Source organism: Oncorhynchus mykiss, chromosome 12 (genome assembly GCF_057628025.1).
Source record: "Oncorhynchus mykiss isolate SJ-2025 chromosome 12, ASM5762802v1, whole genome shotgun sequence".
In the NCBI taxonomy this organism is placed as follows: domain Eukaryota; kingdom Metazoa; phylum Chordata; class Actinopteri; order Salmoniformes; family Salmonidae; genus Oncorhynchus; species Oncorhynchus mykiss.
This window is the reverse complement of record NC_143033.1, coordinates 29,922,091-29,941,493: the sequence shown is the minus strand read 5'-3', so window position 1 is coordinate 29,941,493 and position 19,403 is coordinate 29,922,091. Positions and strand designations below refer to the sequence as shown.

Genomic DNA, 19,403 nt, shown 5'->3' with positions numbered 1-19,403 from the left:
ACTCTACGGAGGAACAACATACTCCATCATGGAAAGATCCGACTACCTCACAAAATAACTTTAACCTGCCAAAAAAAGAAAAACAGATTTATCTACAGACACGGACGATTTACTTACCATTGAAGTAGAGGCTAGTGCTCTGGCTGGAATCCATGCAACACTGGAAAAGTTGTTTGAGGAGGTAACAGGGCTGAGGGGGAGTTTGGAGTTTAGCCAGAGTGAAATTCTCACTCCCCAAGGAGAGAACAAGGCACTCACAGCAAAGGTTAAAATCCATGATTCTACTCAGGGAAAACAGGGTGATGAAGGAGTCGCTACTAGACATACTAGGTCGTAGCATGTGTGAAAATCTATATTTTTCTGGGATTCCTGAAGATGCATTCAATAATCCAAATGGTGCAATCAGAGAATTCATGCAATCCGCCTTGAAACTTCCTATTGAGACTGTAAACAAGGTGGCTTCCACCGAGTACACAGACTTGGAGATCGACGCAACAAGACCAAGGGTCCCCGACCGATCATCACAAAATTTGAACACTAACAACAAAAGGAGCTGATCAAAAGCAGGGGAAGGGAGCTTAAAGGGACAAAATTCAGTCCCAATGACCAATTTCCAAGGGTGATAAACAAACGTCCTAAGACATTGTGTCCGGTACAGAGGCAACAGAGGGAGAAAGGTGAGCGTGCCTTTCTCATTGTGGACGAACTCTTTATAGATGGACAGCTATTCCAAGAGAGCTCCATAACACTATGACTGCACTAAATTCTACCGGGACATCAGGCTACAAAAAAAGGATGTTTGGGAACTGTAAAAATATCTGAACACTATGAAGTGGATATGAACACACACGTACTTAATTACATGCTCGCTTACACATACGGACTTATACATGCACACACACACCTAATCTCGCTCTCTTCTCTCACTCTCTCTTCTCTTCTCTCACCACTCTCTATTCCCGAGAACTGTTTAATAATTTAATATGTTTCTTGTTTGTCTATCTTTGTTATGTATTTGTCTACAAGTTTAGATATGTTTACTACAAGCAAGGGGAAGATATCAGAATAGGGGCATTGGGGAATAATAACATATTGTACGGAATACATTTGTACTGTAGTGAAGCCATCTCTATAGTAATGCAAGGTCTCTTTCATGAGCATGTGAAACGTCAATTGCTATGGAAATGCTGGGATGTGTTTTTCAATGATGTTAAAGGTAATTATAATGCAACTATATTCAGGCTATACTACATGTTACACACATAGACACTCAACCGTGCAAATTGGCAGAGTTATTATTTATTTGGGCAGCACACATTATAGTCTTATTCTTATACAGACATCGTACACACTCTCACTAAATCACATCCAATATCATGCAGATCAACCTACTCAGATTTACTACACATGTAATATATTTCTGAATTTTCTAACATCTGTGGCATTGGCTCACAGGCAAACAGGCAAGGACATAAAACAAATATTGCTAGAACCTATGTCTTGAATTTTAAATATCAGACATTTGAAAGCTCTAATTTTGACCGTCATAATACCTCTGATGGCAGTAACTTTACAAGCACCAATTATGGTCAGTTTAGACTGAGAATAGTATCTAGTTATGGTAAGGGGTGAAATAAGTATAGCCATTTATAATTGTAACGGTTTAGCAGATTATAAAAAAAGAAGATCAGTCTTTACATGGCTAAAAGAAAAGGAATATAACATATACTGTTTACAGGAAACTCACACTACATCCTGTTGTGTGGAAAATGAAATAGGGTGGTGAAACATTTTTCTGTCATGGACACAGGATCTCAAAATATATGATGATATGAATTAACAAAAATGCCAATCTGAATGTGCAAATAGTCAGGAATTGCAAGGAAGGTGGATCTTTTTGAATATGAAAGACGAAAAAGAGATTTGGCTCATTAATCTATATGGTCCATATCAGGATGATCTATACTTCTTCGAAAATATTTATACCCATTTATTTATTGAACTTACAGGCAACAAATGGTCAAATCATTATAGTAGGAGACTATAACACAGTGTTAAGTACCTCAATGGACCGTAAAGGAAATCACTCTCCATACTATCATCACCGAGGAAATCAAATATATTATGGACACATTAGAAATAGTGGATATTTGGAGACTAAAAAACCCAGACCTAGTGAGATATACAAGGAGGAGACTTAATCAAGCTAGTCGTCTTCACTACTTTCTTGTCTCTTTCTCTCTTGTATCAAAGGTTTAAAAAGTTTTAACAGGAGACAGAATGCGATCAGATCATCATCTAATTGTCCTTCACATAACTCTTATATAATTTCCACGTGGACGGGGATATTGGATATTTAATCAAAGTTTACTGGAGGACAACTTATTTTTAACTAAGGCAAAATCAGTTATAACTGATTTTTTCCAGTATAGTATAAGTTCAGCAAATCTCCTTATTGTTTGGGATACGTCTAAATATACCTTCAGAGGTCATTCAATTCAATTTTCATCAATAATAAAAAAGCTAGCCAGCCAGACAATTTTAGAGGAATGATTCCATAAATGTTTCTAATTAACTGTCAATATGCCAACATTCCATTGAAATAATGTAGTCAATTTACAGCCATAAACTGGCTGAAATCATTTGCAGATAGGACGTAGACAAGTTTTAACTACAACAAGTACTGATATTGTATCATATAATACCATTCACAGCTTTCCAGGAAAACACAATTTAGACATTTATGGTCTGTTTACATATATTTTAGAGGCTATTTCTACAGAAAATTGGTGTAAAACCTGTACTTAGGTTTATTTTAGGTTGACAATAATTCCATTACACAATTTCTGATATATCACATGCCTCACTTTTATTTTCCAGCATAAGTAAAATCAGGATTATGCTTCTACTGCCATTCACTCCAACGGTGAAGGTGCATAAAGATATCAGAATTCAGATATGAAGTCACGGTTTTACTACAGACACAAGGGGTTAGTTAGAAATATCTTTGGCTTTACTAGTACGTGTCTCTTTAGCTAAAATTCTACTCCTGACTCATGAGTCATTAAAACTCGTTTTTCAAACACACAAACACAAACTATAGTTTTTGGATGTCCTAACCGGCTATAGTCAGTTAGGAAATCTACTTTGTGCATGACACAAGTAATTTTTCCAACAATTGTTTACAGACAGATTATTTCACTTATAATTGTCACGTTCGTCGTAACGAGTAGACCAAGGCGCAGCGTGCATAGAGTTCCACATATTTTTAATAGATCGAAACTAAATCTAACAAAAACAATAAAGTACAAACAAAACGTGACGCTAGTGGTGTGCACACAGACAACTAACTGTAGACAAGATCCCATGAATAATAATGGGGAAATGGCTACCTAAATATGATCCCCAATCAGAGACAATGATAAACAGCTGCCTCTGATTGGGAACCATATCAGGCCACCATAGACATACATTTCACCTAGATGACCCACCCAAGTCACTATCACGCACCAACCAACACAGAGAATAAACAGCTTACTATGGTCAGGGCGTGACAATAATTCACTGTATCACAATTCCAGTGGGTCAGAAGTTAACATACACTAAGTTGACTGTGCCTTTAAACAGCTTGGGAAATTCCAGAAAATTATGTCATGGCTTTAGAAGCTTCTGATAGGCTAATTGACGTCATTTGAGTCAATTGGAGGTGTACCTGTGGATGTATTTCAAGGCCTACCTTCAAACTCATTGCCTCTTTGCTTGACATCATGGGAAAATCAAAAGAAATCAGCCAAGACCTAAGAAAATAAATTGTAGACCTCCACAAGTCTGGTTCATCCTTGGGAGCAATTTCCAAACTCCTGAAGGTTCCACTTTCATTTGTGCAAAAAATAGTACGCAAGTATAGACACCATGGGACAACACAGCCGTCATACCACTCAGGAAGGAGACGCGTTCGGTCTCCTAGAGATGAGCGTACTGTAACGGTTTTCTTCCGTTGAAGGAGAGGTGAATAGTGAAACTCAGCACAAAAGCAATAATGGCATTATAATGAACATAAGTGTCGATATGACCGCAATAAAAAAAATAGTAAATTATTGTCAGGTCGTGCTTGTGTGTATCTCCATGCAATGGCATCATTTGGATTTAATTTAGCTGTTATCCCTTTTCAGTTCACACAATTTTCAAAATTTTCACCAGCTTGACACGCCTTGACGTACCTTTGATTGGTTTTAGTGAGTAATATTGTCATTCTTCAGCACCGTTGTGGAGTACAAAGGCTGTGCAGGTGCCTTATTTTGAGCGGAGGGAGTGAGCTTCCGTCTCACTTTGTTCATGGTGCTGGCCAGACTTGTTCTCTTTGAAAGCAACTTGCTTGCCAATGACATTGAAGTGAAGAAATTGTCCATGGTGACATTTCTCCCCTTGTTCCACAAGTTTCATCACCACATTCTCTGACACTCTCGCCTGCTGCCAGATGTAGATTTTGATGTTTTTTTTCCCCCAGCTATTGAAATCCGTTCAGCATCTACAATTATGCACACTCTAACTGTGAAGCTTACAGTACCCCAAGTAGGCCAGAGTAGACGGATAAGACTGCTTTGATTTGCTGGACTGATATAGGGTACACAACATTTTAAGATTATAATTAGAATGGATCAATACAATAGAATGGCCTGCCCTGTTCTTCATTCACGACTAGTGATTACATAATTACCGGTATGCATTGTTTGATTCTCCTCGCTCATCAATTCACCCATTCTCCCCATCATAATTTACTGAATGTATTTAATCTGTTATGTGTGAAATTAGTTTTGCTATAGTTTATGTTCAGTTTCGAGGCAATTATCAGGGTGATTATCAGCTGAGCACTGCACTTTCAACTGTAGGAAGAAGGAGCAGAGCAGGCCCTATTGTCGGGAGAAGGAGGGGCAACTGGGTTGTAAATAAGAATTTGTTCTTAACTGACTTGCCTAGTTAAATAAAGGTTCAAAAAGGGGGAAACCATAATAAAATGACATGCCCTCCTAAAACTGGTTATATCACCAGTTCTGTTTGTGAGATTAAGATTCTAACACCAACAGTGTGTTACATAGACTTATTTTGGAAAAGTCAAGGATGGAGGGGGGCATGACTTAAAAAATGACAGAGTAATAAAAATGTTTAACCATGAGCAGTCAAAATGACTGCTTTAGCGGTTCTAGTGTCCCCAAAGCACACACATCCCTGGGTCTCTCCTCGTTTCAGTTCGCTGCAGCTAACGCCTGGAAAAAGCTGCAAAAAACACTCAAACTGGACAGTTTTATCTCCCTCTACATTCAAAGACTCGACCATGGATACTCTACTGAGTATAGTTGTCTCTAGCTTTTTGCCCTTCGTGCTGTTAATAATGTTTGTACCATGTTTGTGCTGCTACCATGTTGTGTTGCTACTGTGTTGTCATGTTGTGTTGCTACCATGCCGTGTTGTCATGTGGTCCTGCCATATTATGTTATTGTCTTAGGTCTCTATGTAGTGTTATGGTGTCTCTCTTGTCGTGATGTACAGTACCAGTCAGAAGTTTGGACCCACCTACTCATTAATGGGTTTTTCTTTATTTTGACTATTTTCTATATTATATAATAATAGTGAAGACATCAAAACTATATAATAACACATATGGAATCATGTAGTAACAAAAAAGTGTTAAACAAATCAAAATATATTTTATATGTGAGATTCTTCAATCTTGGCATTCTCTCAACCAGCTTCATCTGGAATGCTTTTCCAACAGTCTTGAAGGAGTTCCCACATATGCTGAGCACTTGTTGGCTGCTTTCCTTCACTCTGCGGTCCAACTCATCCCAAACTATCTCAATTGGGTTGAGGTTGGGCGACTGTGGAGGCCAGATCATCTGATGCAGGACTCCATCACTCTCATTATTGGTCAAATAGCCCGTACATAGCCTGGAGGTGTGTTGGGTCATTGTCCTGTTGAAAAACAAATGATAGTCCCACTAAGCGCAAACCAGATGGGATGACGTATCACCAGTGGTGTAAAGTACTTAAGTAAAAATATGACTACTTAAGTAGTATTTTTAGGTATTTGTATTTTACTTTACTCTTTCTATTTTTGACAACTTTTACATCACTTCATTCCTAAAGAAAATAATATTATTTTTACTCCATACAAAAATTACAAAAGTGTTAAGTAAAAAATAGAAAATAAAAGTAACAAATAATTAAACAGCAGCAGTAAAATAACAAGCGAGGCTATATGCAGGGGGTACCCGTACAGAGTCAAAGTGCGGGGGCACTGGTTAGTTGAGGTAATATGTCCACTACCGTTCAAAAGTTTGGGGTCACTTAGAAATGTCTTTGTTTTTCAAAGAGAAGCAAAAAATGTTGTCCATTAAAATAACATCAAATTGATCAGAAATACAGTGCAGACATTGTTAATGTTGTAAATGACTATTGTAGCTGGAAACAGCTGATTTTAATTGAATATCTACATAGGCGTACAGAGGCCCATTATCAGCAACCATTATCAGCAACCTGTGTTCCAATGGCACGTTGTGTTAGCTAATTCAAGTTTATAATTTTAAAAGGCTAATTGATCATTAGAAAACCCTTTTGCAATTCTGTTAGCACTGCTGAAAACTATTGTTCTGATTAAAGAAGCAATAAAACTGGCCTTTTTTAGAGTAGTTGAGTATCTGGAGCATCAGCATTTGTGGGTTCGATTACAGGCTCAAAATGGCCAGAAACAAACAACTTTCTTATGAAACTCGTCAGTCTATTATTGTTCTGAGAAATGAAGGCTATTCCATGTGAGAAATTGCCAAGAAACTAAAGATCTTGTACAACGCTGTGTACTACTCCCTTCACAGAACAAAGCAAACTGGCCCTAACCAGAATAGAAAGAGGAGTGTTAGGCCCGGTGCACAACTGAGCAAAAGGACAAGTACATTAGTGTCTAGTTTGAGAAACAGATGCCTCACAAGTCCTCAACTGGCAGCTTCATTAAATAGTACCCGCAAAACATCAGTCTCAATGTCAACAGTGAAGAGGCGACTTCGGGATGCTGGCCTTCTAGGCAGAGTTACTCTGTCCAGTGCCTGTGTTCTTTTGCCCATCTTTCTTAATCTTTTATTTTTATTTGCCAGTCTGAGATATGGCTTTTTCTTTGCAGCTTTGCCTAGAAGGTCAGCATCCTGGAGTCGAATCTTCACTGTTGACGTTGAGACTAGTTAGATTGGGTGCTTGACTGCTGTTGCTGGTACAGAACGCTCAGATCAACCCTTGAAGAGATGGGTTGGGCTAAAGCTTAAGAAGCTCTCCAGTTGGTCCAAAACATTCAAAAGCCATTTTCTCAAAAGTTAGGTTACAAGTTTATCAACTTTCAAAGCAGAATTACTTTCCCATTGTTCCTCAAATGCAGTGTATGAAATACAATTTTGTAGCTCTGTGTCTCTGCTTTTATCCAACATAAAAAAACAAAAACATTTCAAATTTTGCTACCTAACCCTGAATCAAGGCGGTTGGACCATTGTCACATTTACTTTTGATGCTTAAGTATATTTAAAACCAAATACTTTTAGACTTTTACTCAAGTAGTATTTTACAAGGTGACTTTCACTTTTACATGAGTAATTTTAGATTAAGGTATCTTTACTTTAACACAAGTATGACAATTTAATATTTTTTCCACCACTGCTGCAGAATTCTGTGGTAGCCATGCTGGTGTGTGCCTTGAATTCTAAATAAATCACTGACCGTGTCACCAGCAAAGCACCCCCACCACATCACACCTCTTCCTCCATGCTTCATGGTAGAAACCACACATGTGGAGATCATCCGTTCACCTACTCTGCGTCTCACAAAGACACGGCGGTTGGAACCAAAAATCTCCAATTTGGACTCCAGACCAAAAGAAAGATTTCCGCCGGTCTAATGTCCACTGCTCGTGTTTCTTGGCCCAAGCAAGTCTCTTCTTATTATTGGTGTCCTTTAGTAGTGGTTTCTTTGAAGCAATTCAACCATGAAGGCCTTTCAAAGTTCTTGCCATTTTCCTTTTGACTGACCTTCATGTCTTAAAGTAATGATGGACTGTCATTTCACTCTGCTTATTTGAGCTGTTCTTGCCATAATATGGACTTGGTCTTTTACCAAATAGGGCTATCTTCTGTATACCACCCCTACCTTGTCACAACACAACTGATTGGATCAAACACATTAAGAAGGAAAGGAATTCCACAAATTAACTTTTAACAAGGCACACCTGTTAATTGAAATGCATTTCAGGTGACTACCTCATGAAGCTGGTTAAGAGAATGCCAAGAGTGTACAAAGCTGTCATCAGGGCATATGGTGGCTACTTTTAAGAATCTCAAAAATAAAATAGATTTTGATTTATTTAGCACTTTTTTGGTTACTACAAGATTTCATATGTGCTATTTCATAGTTTTGATGTCTTCACTATTATTCTACAATGTAGAAAATGTAACTCATTTCTTATGAGAAATGTTTTTAGTTTTTAAGGGTGCAACTGCATCTAGGGTATTGCGCAAGGTTAAATTGAGTTCCTCAGTTAGGTGGTTAACTGATTTTTGTCCTCTGACGTCCTTGGGTAGGCAGAGGGAGTCTGGAAGGGCATCAAGGAATCTTTGTGTTGTCTGTGAATTTATAGCACAACTTTTGATGCTCCTTGGTTGGGGTCTGAGCAGATTATTTGTTGCAATTGCAAACGTAATAAAATGGTGGTCCGATAGTCCAGGATTATGAGGAAAAACATTAAGATCCACAACATTTATTCCATGGGACAAAACTAGGTCCAGAGTATGACTGTGACAGTGAGTAGGTCCAGAGACATGTTGGACAAAACCCACTGAGTCGATGATGGCTCCGAAAGCCTTTTGGAGTGTGTCTGTGGACATTTCCATGTGAATATTAAAGTCACCAAAAATGAGAATATTATCTGCTATGACTACAAGGTCCAATAGGAATTCAGGGAACTCAATGAGGAACGCTGTATATGGCCCAGGAGGCCTGTAAACAGTAGCTATAAAAAGTGATTGAGTAGGTTGCATAGATTTCATGACTAGAAGCTCAAAAGACGAAAACGTCTTTTTTTTTTTGTAAATTGAAATTTGCTATCGTAAATGTTAGCAACACCTCCGCCTTTGCGGGATGCACGGGGGATATGGTCACTAGTGTAACCAGGAGGTGAGGCCTCATTTAACACAGTAAATTCATCAGGCTTAAGCCATGTTTCAGTCAGGCCAATCACATCAAGATTATGATCAGTGATTTGTTCATTGACTATAACTGCCTTTGAAGTGAGGGATCTAACATTAAGTAGCCCTATTTCACGATCTCTTTCAATAATGGCAGGAATGGAGGAGGTCTTTATCCTAGTAAGATTGCTAAGGCGAACACCGACCTGTTTAGTTTTGCCCAACCTAGGTCAAGGCACAGACACAGTCTCAATGGGGATAGCTGAGCTGACTACACTGACTGTGCTAGTGGCAGACTCCACTAAACTGGCAGGCTGGCTAACAGCCTGCTGCCTGGCCCGCACCCTATTTCATTGTGGAGCTAGAGCCCCGTCTATGTTAGTAGATAAAATGAGAGCACCCCTCCAGCTAGGATGGAGTCCGTCACTCCTCAACAAGCGAGGCTTGGTGAGTCCCAGAAAGAGGGCCAATTATCTACAAATTCTATATTTTGGGAGGGGCAGAAAACAGTTCTCAACCAGCGAATGAGACTCTGATGTAGAGCTCATCGCTCCCCCTAACTGGGAGGGGGCCAGAGACAATTACTCGATGCCGACACATCTTTCTAGCTGATTTACAGGCTGGAGCTATGTTGCGCTTGGTGACCTCTGCCTGTTTCATCCTAACATCGTTGGTGCCGACGTGGATAACAATATCTCTACTCTCTACACTCACCAGTTTTAGCTTTAGCCAACACCATCTTCATATTAGCCTTAACGTCGGTAGCCCTGCCCCCTGGTAAACAGTGTATGATCGCTGGATGATTCGTTTTAAGTCTAATACTGCGGGTAATGGAGTCGCCAATGACTAGGGTTTTCAATTTGTCAGAGCTAATGGTGGGAAGCTTCGGCATCTCAGACCCCGTAACAGGAGGAGTAGAGACCAGAGAAGGCTCGGCCTCAGACTCCGACTCGCTTTTAATGGGGAAAACCGGTTGAAAGTTTCTGTCGGCTGAATGAGCGACACCGGTTGAGCATTCCTACAGCATTTCCCTCCAGAAGCCATGAGAAAGTTGTCCGGCTGTGGGGACCGTGCTAGGGGATTTGTACTAACGTTACTATCTGTACTTACTGGTGGAACAGACACTGTTACATCCTTTCCTACACTGAAATTACACTTGCCTAACGATTGCGTCTGAAGCTGCGTCTCAACCCTTGATACAGTTTGGAAATCAGCTTTGACAAACCTTCAGACTGCCTTAAAATAGCATCTGGCAGGAATAAAGTGTTGTATTTTCAAAAATTCACCTCACCTGTCATACTGGTCTTCCCTGGCTGCCTGACTCTGAGACCACTGTCACCATCTGATCCTCCTAAAATGAGACATGACAAATAATTAACTTGGTGTACATTTATACATTATATTATCCAATAATAGAATCAATGGTTCAATAATTGAAACAACCATTATTCTCAGATCCCAGACTGTTTCATGCTGGGAGCAGGGGTCAGACTGATGATTTTGGGATTACAATATTTTTGTTGTCCCACAGATTATTTTTGAAATGGTCTTCTTTCTGCTTTGTATGCGTTAGATTACCTATTGTATTAAAAACACATATGTTTCGCATTTTTCACAATTCGCTGCATCACTTTAAGTAGCCGACCTCTCCTAGTTGGGCGTGAGAGTTCAATTTCGCCTAGTATGTGTGGTCTCATTGAAATAGAGTAGGCTGCTTACATGGGCAGAGAATCACTTGGCAGTTAACTTGAATATGTGTCTGTAAATAAATATTGATAATGAAAAGAAGTGGAGGGCACTCAACCAACTTCTTGCTGCCTCCAGTTAAGTAGCCATACCTGCGACATCAGGTGCGCGTGTGGTCTCAATTAAATAGAGTAGGCTAGCCTATGTATACATGGGCTGAGAAGCACGGGACAGTTTTATCTTTCCAAGAAAATGTACTTCCTAAATAGGCCTATGATTATGATATAGTCTACTACATTGCCTAGAAATAGGCCTAAATATTGATTACCCATATTTCTGAAAATCTTCCCACTTCTAAAAAGTAGGCTATAAATATAGAAAGTGCAAGTCTCTCCAACTCTGCTCTCTTCAATCTGCACATCTAGCATATTGACAGATATAGCCCTGTAATACAATGTAAGGGCCATGTGAGAATCTCTGGTCATTTAACCTATTTCTCAAGTTATCTTTGCGGATTTGTATTTGCCTATAGGGCGCAAAAAAGCTGGGACCATGGCTGGCAAGTGAGCTGCGTCACATACGCCTAAAATAACACTGCAGGAATGCAGTTGGGACCAGTCCTTGCAGGTGGGAGTCGGAGGGATGAAGAAATCGGTCCAGTACAGCCCTCTACTGTGCACCATGACACTGAAGCCTGTAACACTTTAGAGCTGTTTATTATTGTGTCAGTGGGAAAAGTAGGGAATTAGCTAGGTAAACTGACAGATCAATAACGTTACATTGACATACTGACTAATAGAACTCTCATTGCACTGAAGAAACGCCAGAATATCAAGCTTCAATCGTTTGGCCGATGGTTTTTCACCGTTTGATTCGGATCTAGTTTGATCGATGCAAAAACAAGATCTAATGAGCCAACTTTTGGCCAGCTCTCTTTAACGCTACATATAGCTAGCTATCTGACAGATTACTAGAGGCTAGAGCTGACCTGGCTGTGGTAGCTACTCACTAGTGTAGGTTATTCATCTACCTCAGTCAAGAGGGGATGAAACATGTCAGTTACAATACTAGCGCAACAATGCGAATAAACACTAGGTTCATTTTTTCTGTTAACTTCTCTAGGGTAGGGGGCAGCATTTGAAATTTTGGATGAAAAGCATGCCCATATTATACTGCCTTCTACTCAGGCCCAGAAGATAGGGTATGCATATAATTAGTAGATTTGGATAGAAAACACTCTAAAGTTTCAAAAACTGTTAAAATAGTGTGAGTATAACAGAACTGATTTGGCAGGCAAAAACCTGAGAAGAATCCATTCAGGAAGTAGGATTGTTGTTGTTGTAGTTTTCTATTCAATGCCATTACAGTATCCATTGACTTAGGACTCAAATTGCAGTTCCTATGCCTTCCACTAGATGTCAACAAACTGGAAGTGTGACATCTTTCTCCAATGACTTCCTAAGACTGAAGTATTTAGTCAGTTATCAGTTACTCCATATCAAGGCTAGATGGGGCTGAATGGCAACAACTGCAAAGCAACTAATTCATCTCATTGGTTCATGACTGTTCAGTCTTGAATATATATGTAGATATGTATGGTCAAAAGCCTATACCGCTCCAGTGTCTAGCTGGAACTCCACACCCCCGAAGGCCCAACTTCCTGCTTTTATCCTATCACTAACACACTTACCACAGCACAATGAATGGGAAAAGGGGGAGACAAAATCTAAGTTACACTATTAACAAAAGGAATATATCTCAATCAGGTAAATATAAATCAGAAAAGGTACGTACCTAATATTTCAACATATACATTCATATATTTACACACACGGTGCTCTGAATGTTCTGTCTTTTATACATATGTCTATATCAGCTCTAACAGAATGTTTTATTAAACCTTCAAAAGGGACACACACGAACACAATAATGGAATTTTATCAATCAAAGTCATTGACAGGAAAAGTAATTTACTCCCTCATTTGCTTAATTGGGGGAATGGGATGGAGAAATGGTTTACTATAGGTAGGGTCGGGCTCAACAGGTTCAATGCATCCCAATGGGCATCCTTTTCCCTGTATAATGCACTCCGTTTGACCACAGCCCTATGGCCCTTGAAAAAAAATGTGTGCACTATGTATAGGGAATAGGGTGCCATTTGGGACACAGTCCAGTCCATCTGTTGATGAAGCCACATGAAGTCAATGGCTGCATATCAATTGTCTATCCTTCTCCTCGTGGATATCCAAGCATTGGACAGGTGTAAGTATTGGCTTGAGATACTTTATACCATTATTAAATTATCATCCCTGAGATGAGAAGAAATGTGCAAGTCCACACTTAGGGAGAAGGACAATGGATATGCAGCCAATGTTAATGCTGACACAACTTTGAGTCATTAGTAAAGATACAAAAAAGGGTATTCTATAAAAGGGCAAATAACTGACAAGTTATATGTAGTAGTATGTAAGACAATGGATGCAGAGTATAGGTTAATTATGGACTTTAAAAAATTGTTAACAGCGCCACACTCAGGCAGAACACGGAATGTTATTCTCAGCCAGGCCCGTCATTTCAAAGCAAATTTAATTACATCTTTATTTGTATTTCTAATGTATTCCAAACACAGGTTGTAACCAAATGATCCCAATAATTTTGGTAGTAAACGATGCCCCCTCTGGTATGTTCTGTTGCGAACTGTTTGGGACTCGTTGTTTCCCTATTTAGGACTACTACTCAAATATATTTTACTTAAGTCAGAAACGAAATGAACTGCAATACATTGGTCTAAAATATACTAGCATAACTAGTCTACACAGAACCACCGCGGACCCATAGCAAAATTACAGGCTATAAAACGTGTCCCGGTGCAACATGCTTAGCTCTGTCCACTGGGGCGTGGTTTACGGAGCGCTCTCAGAAGTAAACGCTCCTATCGTATTTCAACCGATCGAGTTCTCACCACACAAGCTTTCCCCGTCATCAATTTGGGCACCGTATAGTAAGAGTAACCCAGCCAACCTATAGACAAAAAAATATCATTCACCATCCCAGGCGCTCCTCCTTGGCTGTTGGTGGGTTAGCTAAAGATAATCTAGCTAGCATTTATGTATGTTTTTTCATGTTAGCCGTGTATTTATGTAATTACGGGTGTTTGGCTACTTCAATCGTATCCCTCGTAGGTCCAAAATGCCTAACATAAAGATATTCAGCGGCAGCTCTCATCCGGACCTTGGCCAGAAAATTGCGGACCGCCTGGGACTTGAACTGGGGAAGGTTGTGACTAAAAAATTCAGCAATCAGGAGACATGGTAGGTTGTGTTTAAGCAATTGAGATTTGACCGAATACCAGTTATATTGCAAGCAAACGTTAGTTATTTTTGACAAATGTGTGAATTTTGTAGTAATTGTTTGCCAACGTTAGATAACGGTGAGTTTAAAGTTAGCCCACATGGCCAATTGAAAGTGCGAGTGAGTGGTCGTTGTTGCTAGCTATAGTAGCTAAGATTAGTTTACCACAAACCGTGATTTGGAGTTTAACGGCGGTTGGCATCTTCTACTGGTACAGGTTTGTATCTAGTTAACTAGTTGTGTTGGCAATTTTAGATTTACCATCAAATGAGACCGGGTAAGGGAAGGAGGCCTCGAACTTCAACTCCCAAAAACCGTTTGGATTGTAGTCGTGGGATGTCATTTCAATGACCTTTCATGGGATCGTCACTTGTTGCCACAATGTCAAACCCCGCCTATTTCTAAAATACATAATCAAATGTGATTTCAAAACTAAACTTAACGTTATGCCTAACCTTACATTAAGACCAAACGGCAAATGTTAACATTTTACGATGTCATTTTTACGATATAGCCGATTTTGACGTTGTGGCTGCTATCTAGTGGAAACCCCTTCGTGGCCCTTTACATATATAAATGCCTAGCAAGCAGAGCGGGCTAGTTCACCTTCTCCCATTAAACCATTCACAGTGAATCACATACCATTAATTGTCCCTCACGTGTGAATAGTATGCGCTACTTCTGCATGGATGCCGCGTTCACGTGCTATTCGGAACTCAGAAATGTATGGTTTGTTAACTTGCAGTTCGCAGCACGTGTATAATTACAGCCAGTTGGCACGTCTGACATTTCCGAGTTTTTTTGTTGTTGTTCCGACTACTACTTGAACGCTGCACGAGATCATGGCATCATCACCTTTATTCAGGTTGACTGTTGGTGTTTCAAGACAACTGTGAACTTGTACTTCAGGACGGAATGTAGGAACTCTAGAAAGATGCCACGTTCAAAACAACTGTAAACTCAGAAAAATACGAGGTCAAATCATGACGTCAGTGATCTTCGTGTCGGAAATGCAGAGCTCTGCAAATAGTTTCCGAGTTGGATGAACGTTAAAATCGTTTTTTTCCGAGTTCCCAGTGTTGAACGCACTGAAGTCTGAGATATCAGAGTTCCCAGTTTTGAACACGGCAAGAGGCCAGAGTTTCCGATTTGAATGACCTTTAAACGATTTCCCCCCCAGTTTTCCGAGTTCCAGTTGTCTTGAATGCTCTGAAGTCGTAGATTTCCGAGGTCCCAGTTGTTTTGAAAGCGGCATTTGGCTAGCTAATTTTACATCCTCCAAGTAGTGGGAATCTTTTTTTACTTAATTGACTTCTAGCCAATTTGTCAGGCTAAAAGCTTATAATTGTATTACTCTACAACCTTTTGATGCTAGCACTCACACTGACCCTCTAGCAGTAGGTGAAGTTGGTAGGCGATGTACTCAGTTGCAACAAATTATTTTCCATCCATCACAGGAGTTCAGTCTTATCAAACTAATTTAAATTATTTTCATATAACCATATTAGTACTTCTGAGTTGTACTGTGTTTTTACTAGTGTTGTAAAATGATCCTGTTTGACAGTAGACATGGGACTTGCTTGCTTGTTGCAGGGTATAAGTAGCAGGTGCCTTTGACATGTGAAAAGCTTAAGAATATTGTTTACCTGGAGGTTTGTAATAATAGCCCTCATCCTGAGTGTTGACATCCATAGGGTTCTTCAATATCCTCTGTTTCTTTTTCAAGTTATGTTGTCGGTATAATGTTAGATCACAGATTAGTTGGTAGTGCAGAAATGTATAACTGTGAATATACAGAACATTCATTCGTTGCGTTGTATCCATTGACCTGGAAGCCCATGATTCTATGATCTTATTGTTCTCTACCTGTTATGGGCCTGTCACCATGTACTGTCTGACACCACATGATTTACTCCTGCAGCGTGGAGATTGGGGAGAGTGTCAGAGGAGAGGATGTCTACATTGTCCAGAGTGGTTGTGGTGAGATTAACGATAACTTAATGGAGCTCCTCATCATGATCAATGCCTGTAAGATTGCCTCTGCCTCACGAGTCACGGCTGTCATCCCCTGTTTCCCATATGCAAGACAAGACAAGAAGGACAAGGTGGGGGTGAGGGAAACTTAAATCGTTTGTTCTTTATTCACAGCACTAACACACTACACCAGGGGTTCCCAAACTTTTTTTGGCCCACGACCCCATTTTGATGTCTAAAAATTCTCACGGACCCAACCATGTGGACATTTTTGTTGTTGTAATTAACTGCCAATGTTAACTTTTAATTTTATTTGGGGCAATGGCAGTCAATTGAAAAACATTCTAATACTATTTCTGATTGTCTTCTCAACTTATCACATACTTTTAATATGGGGCTATGACAGTCATTTGCATATTAGTCTGATGTCTCTTCTCACTGCCACTAATGAGATGGGTGTGCATGTCGCGTCAGGGTGTGTGGTCAAAAGTGCGCACCTAAACTCTGCTGTCACATCCAACCTGCATCTATATTTGGTTTTAATGCAGACAAGATCACTGAATCCAGCTTCACACAGATATGAGCTGGCGAAGGGTACCGTGAGTTGTAGTGCTTAGAGGGAGACTGCAGGTTATTCCCTTTGAGTCGGGAACAAAAACGCCTCCGTTGTCTGCAGCATTCGGTCACATGACTGCTTGATCAGCTGTTTGATTTCACTTACCGGCATGTCAACTGAGTCAGGATTGGGAAGTAGGTCAGAAAGTGCTCTTCCAAGTGTGGGACACTTACTGATTCTGTTTTCTGTTAGAAACATGCACAGCTGAGGAAAGGTGTCATGGTTCACTTTGGAAAGACTCTCCAATAAGAATTCTATCCTCTGAATCCACTGATTCACTCATCTGTAAAATGTTTTTGTATTTCCCCTCCGTGCTTGCGTTCAGTTTCCCAAATATGTCTGTTACATGACAGCAGTTCATCTCTCAATGCGAAAAAATCTTTCCAACACTCCCTCTCGATAACTGCCACGCCTTGGTGTGAAATTGAACATTGTCATGCTCTGATCCCATATTTCCACATAGTTTTGCAAACAGGTGTGTGTGCAGTGGATGTAGTTTACAATCAAAGTTACCTGCTGCAATTTATCTCAGTGTTCTGTGCTCAGCTCTTTTGCCGCCAGTTGCTCTCAGTATATCCATATGGGAGAGGGAGACATTCATAACTAGAGTGCAGAGGCTTGCCCTGCCCCGCCATAGATTGAGCCCCATCTGTGCAAAAGTCCACCGTTTGAGCCCATGGAATTTGTTTTTCGTCAATATGGCCACGCAGCACACTGAACATCTCCTCTGCCGTTTTATGCTCTTGAATCGTGAGACCGAGCAATCGGTCCTGGTAAATAGCATTCCCTGACGTGTGTAGCGAACAAAAGTCAGTACATGGGCATCTCGGCCCTCACAGCTAATGTCCATTTGGAGAGCATAAGCTGGGGAGTTTGTCATTCAGTCAGTTTTCTTTTGATTGCTAGCAATAGCATTAATTCTTAGTTTAACAGTGTTATCTGACAAAGGTATTGATGTGAGTTTCTGCACCTCTGCCTCCCAACACATTGTTTTCACTATATCAATTGCGTCCTGTGACATGAACGTCTCTGCAATAGTGTGTGGTTTCATAGCGTAGCGGGCCTAGCAATTCACAGTGGGAATGAAATTCTCCCGCGACCCCATTTTTAATATCAGGAGACCGCAAATGGGGCTCGTAACCCCTAGTTTGGGAACCGCTGCTCTGCACTATCAATATCAATCGGTGAGTGATTTGATTGATCTCAGCAAATATTTGACTGCTTTTCAAAAATGCCCTGTTCGACGAACCACTTTGGTTGAATGGACTAACTAGGGTTGCACATTTTGGGGAATATTGAGGTGGAAACTTTCTATGGGAATTAATGGAAATATATGCAAATTAATACCATTTAGGTGTTTTTTGCATTGCATACATTTACCATTATTATATGGAAACAGAAACATAAGGTAAAAGGTTTATCATAAGTAGACATAATTGCAAATGATTAAATCCTTCCAATAGAAAAAAAATGCTATGAATTGAACTTTAATTAAATGAGTTGACTCTTCACATGGGATGATTTCACAGAACATCAAAAGAAAGGGAATATTGAATGATCCCAATGATTCAAATGATTCATTGCATCTCCCAAAAATGTTTTCAATGTGCTGTAAAATGAAAACCAAAGCTTTAGTTTTTACTGTCTTCCTCTGAGGCTTCCATGTCTTCTCCCTGGACCTCCTCAATGTCCAACTCTTGAACATCAGACTCTGAGTCCTCATCTTCACTGTCACTTTCCAACCTTTTTGAGAATGGCTCATTATCTGGCTCAAATTTGCCTGGATGGCTACCAATTTTTCTATCCTTGTATTGGTCAACCAGGTGCGTGCTTTGGTGTGTGTGTTCCCAAACAAGAACCAGTTGCGCTCTGAGGCGGCTGATGTTGGTGTGATTTGGAGGATGATGGAGGCAACAGGGGAAGAGCCTCCGATCCACAAAGTCCCTTCCACCAGGTGGCTGATGAGATATGTTGGCACGACTGCTATATTGCATCTCCATCCAAAAGCCCTTGCTTGGAAGTGTACTTCGCCAGACTGCCAAGAACCTTGCCCTCATCCAGGCCAAGGTGGAGAGACACAGTAGTGATGACACCATAGGCCTTGTTGATCCTTGCACCAGACAGGATGCTCTTGCCAGCATACTTGGGGTCCAACATGTACGTTGCGGCGTGTATGGGCTTCAGGCAGAAGTCTTCACACTTTTTGATGTATCTCAGAACTGCAGTTTCCTCTGCTTGGAGCAACAGTGAAGTGGGCAGGGCAGTACAGATTTCTTCTCTTACATCTGCAAGTAGAGTCTGAACATCAGACAGTATGGCATTGTCTCTCTCAATCTGTTCAATGGCTAACTGCTATAGGTTTCAGGTTGCTTACCACTCTCTCCCAAAATACATCATCCAGGAGGGTCTTCTTGATGGCAGACTGTGATATGGCCATTTCTTGGAGAGACTCCTTCCCCTCCGGGAGACTGTCAAACATTTAATTATTGTAGTTAATTATTCCTTCCCCATGAACATTTGACCACCCATCAGAGATGATTGCAAAACAATCTGCTTTCTCT

The 19,403-nt window shown here is 40.2% G+C and overlaps 1 protein-coding gene and 1 long non-coding RNA gene across 9 annotated transcripts in view; one reads left to right on the top strand and one right to left on the bottom strand.

Annotated features, from left to right (window-relative positions):
* Positions 1–229: 229 nt before the first annotated feature.
* Positions 230–19,403, top strand: part of prps1a (phosphoribosyl pyrophosphate synthetase 1A) — a 29,240-nt gene continuing 10,066 nt past the window's right edge. The window contains exons 1-3 of one of the 8 annotated variants that reach the window (XM_090192188.1): positions 659–677; positions 14,084–14,212; positions 16,174–16,363. In XM_090192188.1, the coding sequence (XP_090048314.1) occupies positions 14,091–14,212; positions 16,174–16,363 (312 nt within the window). In that variant the 5' untranslated portion in view covers positions 659–677; positions 14,084–14,090. Of the gene's footprint in view, positions 678–13,861; positions 14,213–16,173; positions 16,364–19,403 lie in introns of those variants that run through there. The other 7 variants (XM_090192189.1, XM_021623370.3, XM_090192190.1 and 4 more) reach the window with 7 other exon arrangements.
* On the bottom strand, positions 3,252–14,587 carry LOC149979132 (uncharacterized). The gene is made up of 3 exons (XR_016485002.1): positions 14,514–14,587; positions 10,507–10,566; positions 3,252–5,970 (listed from the first exon to the last, which is right to left on the bottom strand). It is a non-coding gene; the product is annotated as an uncharacterized LOC149979132 (long non-coding RNA).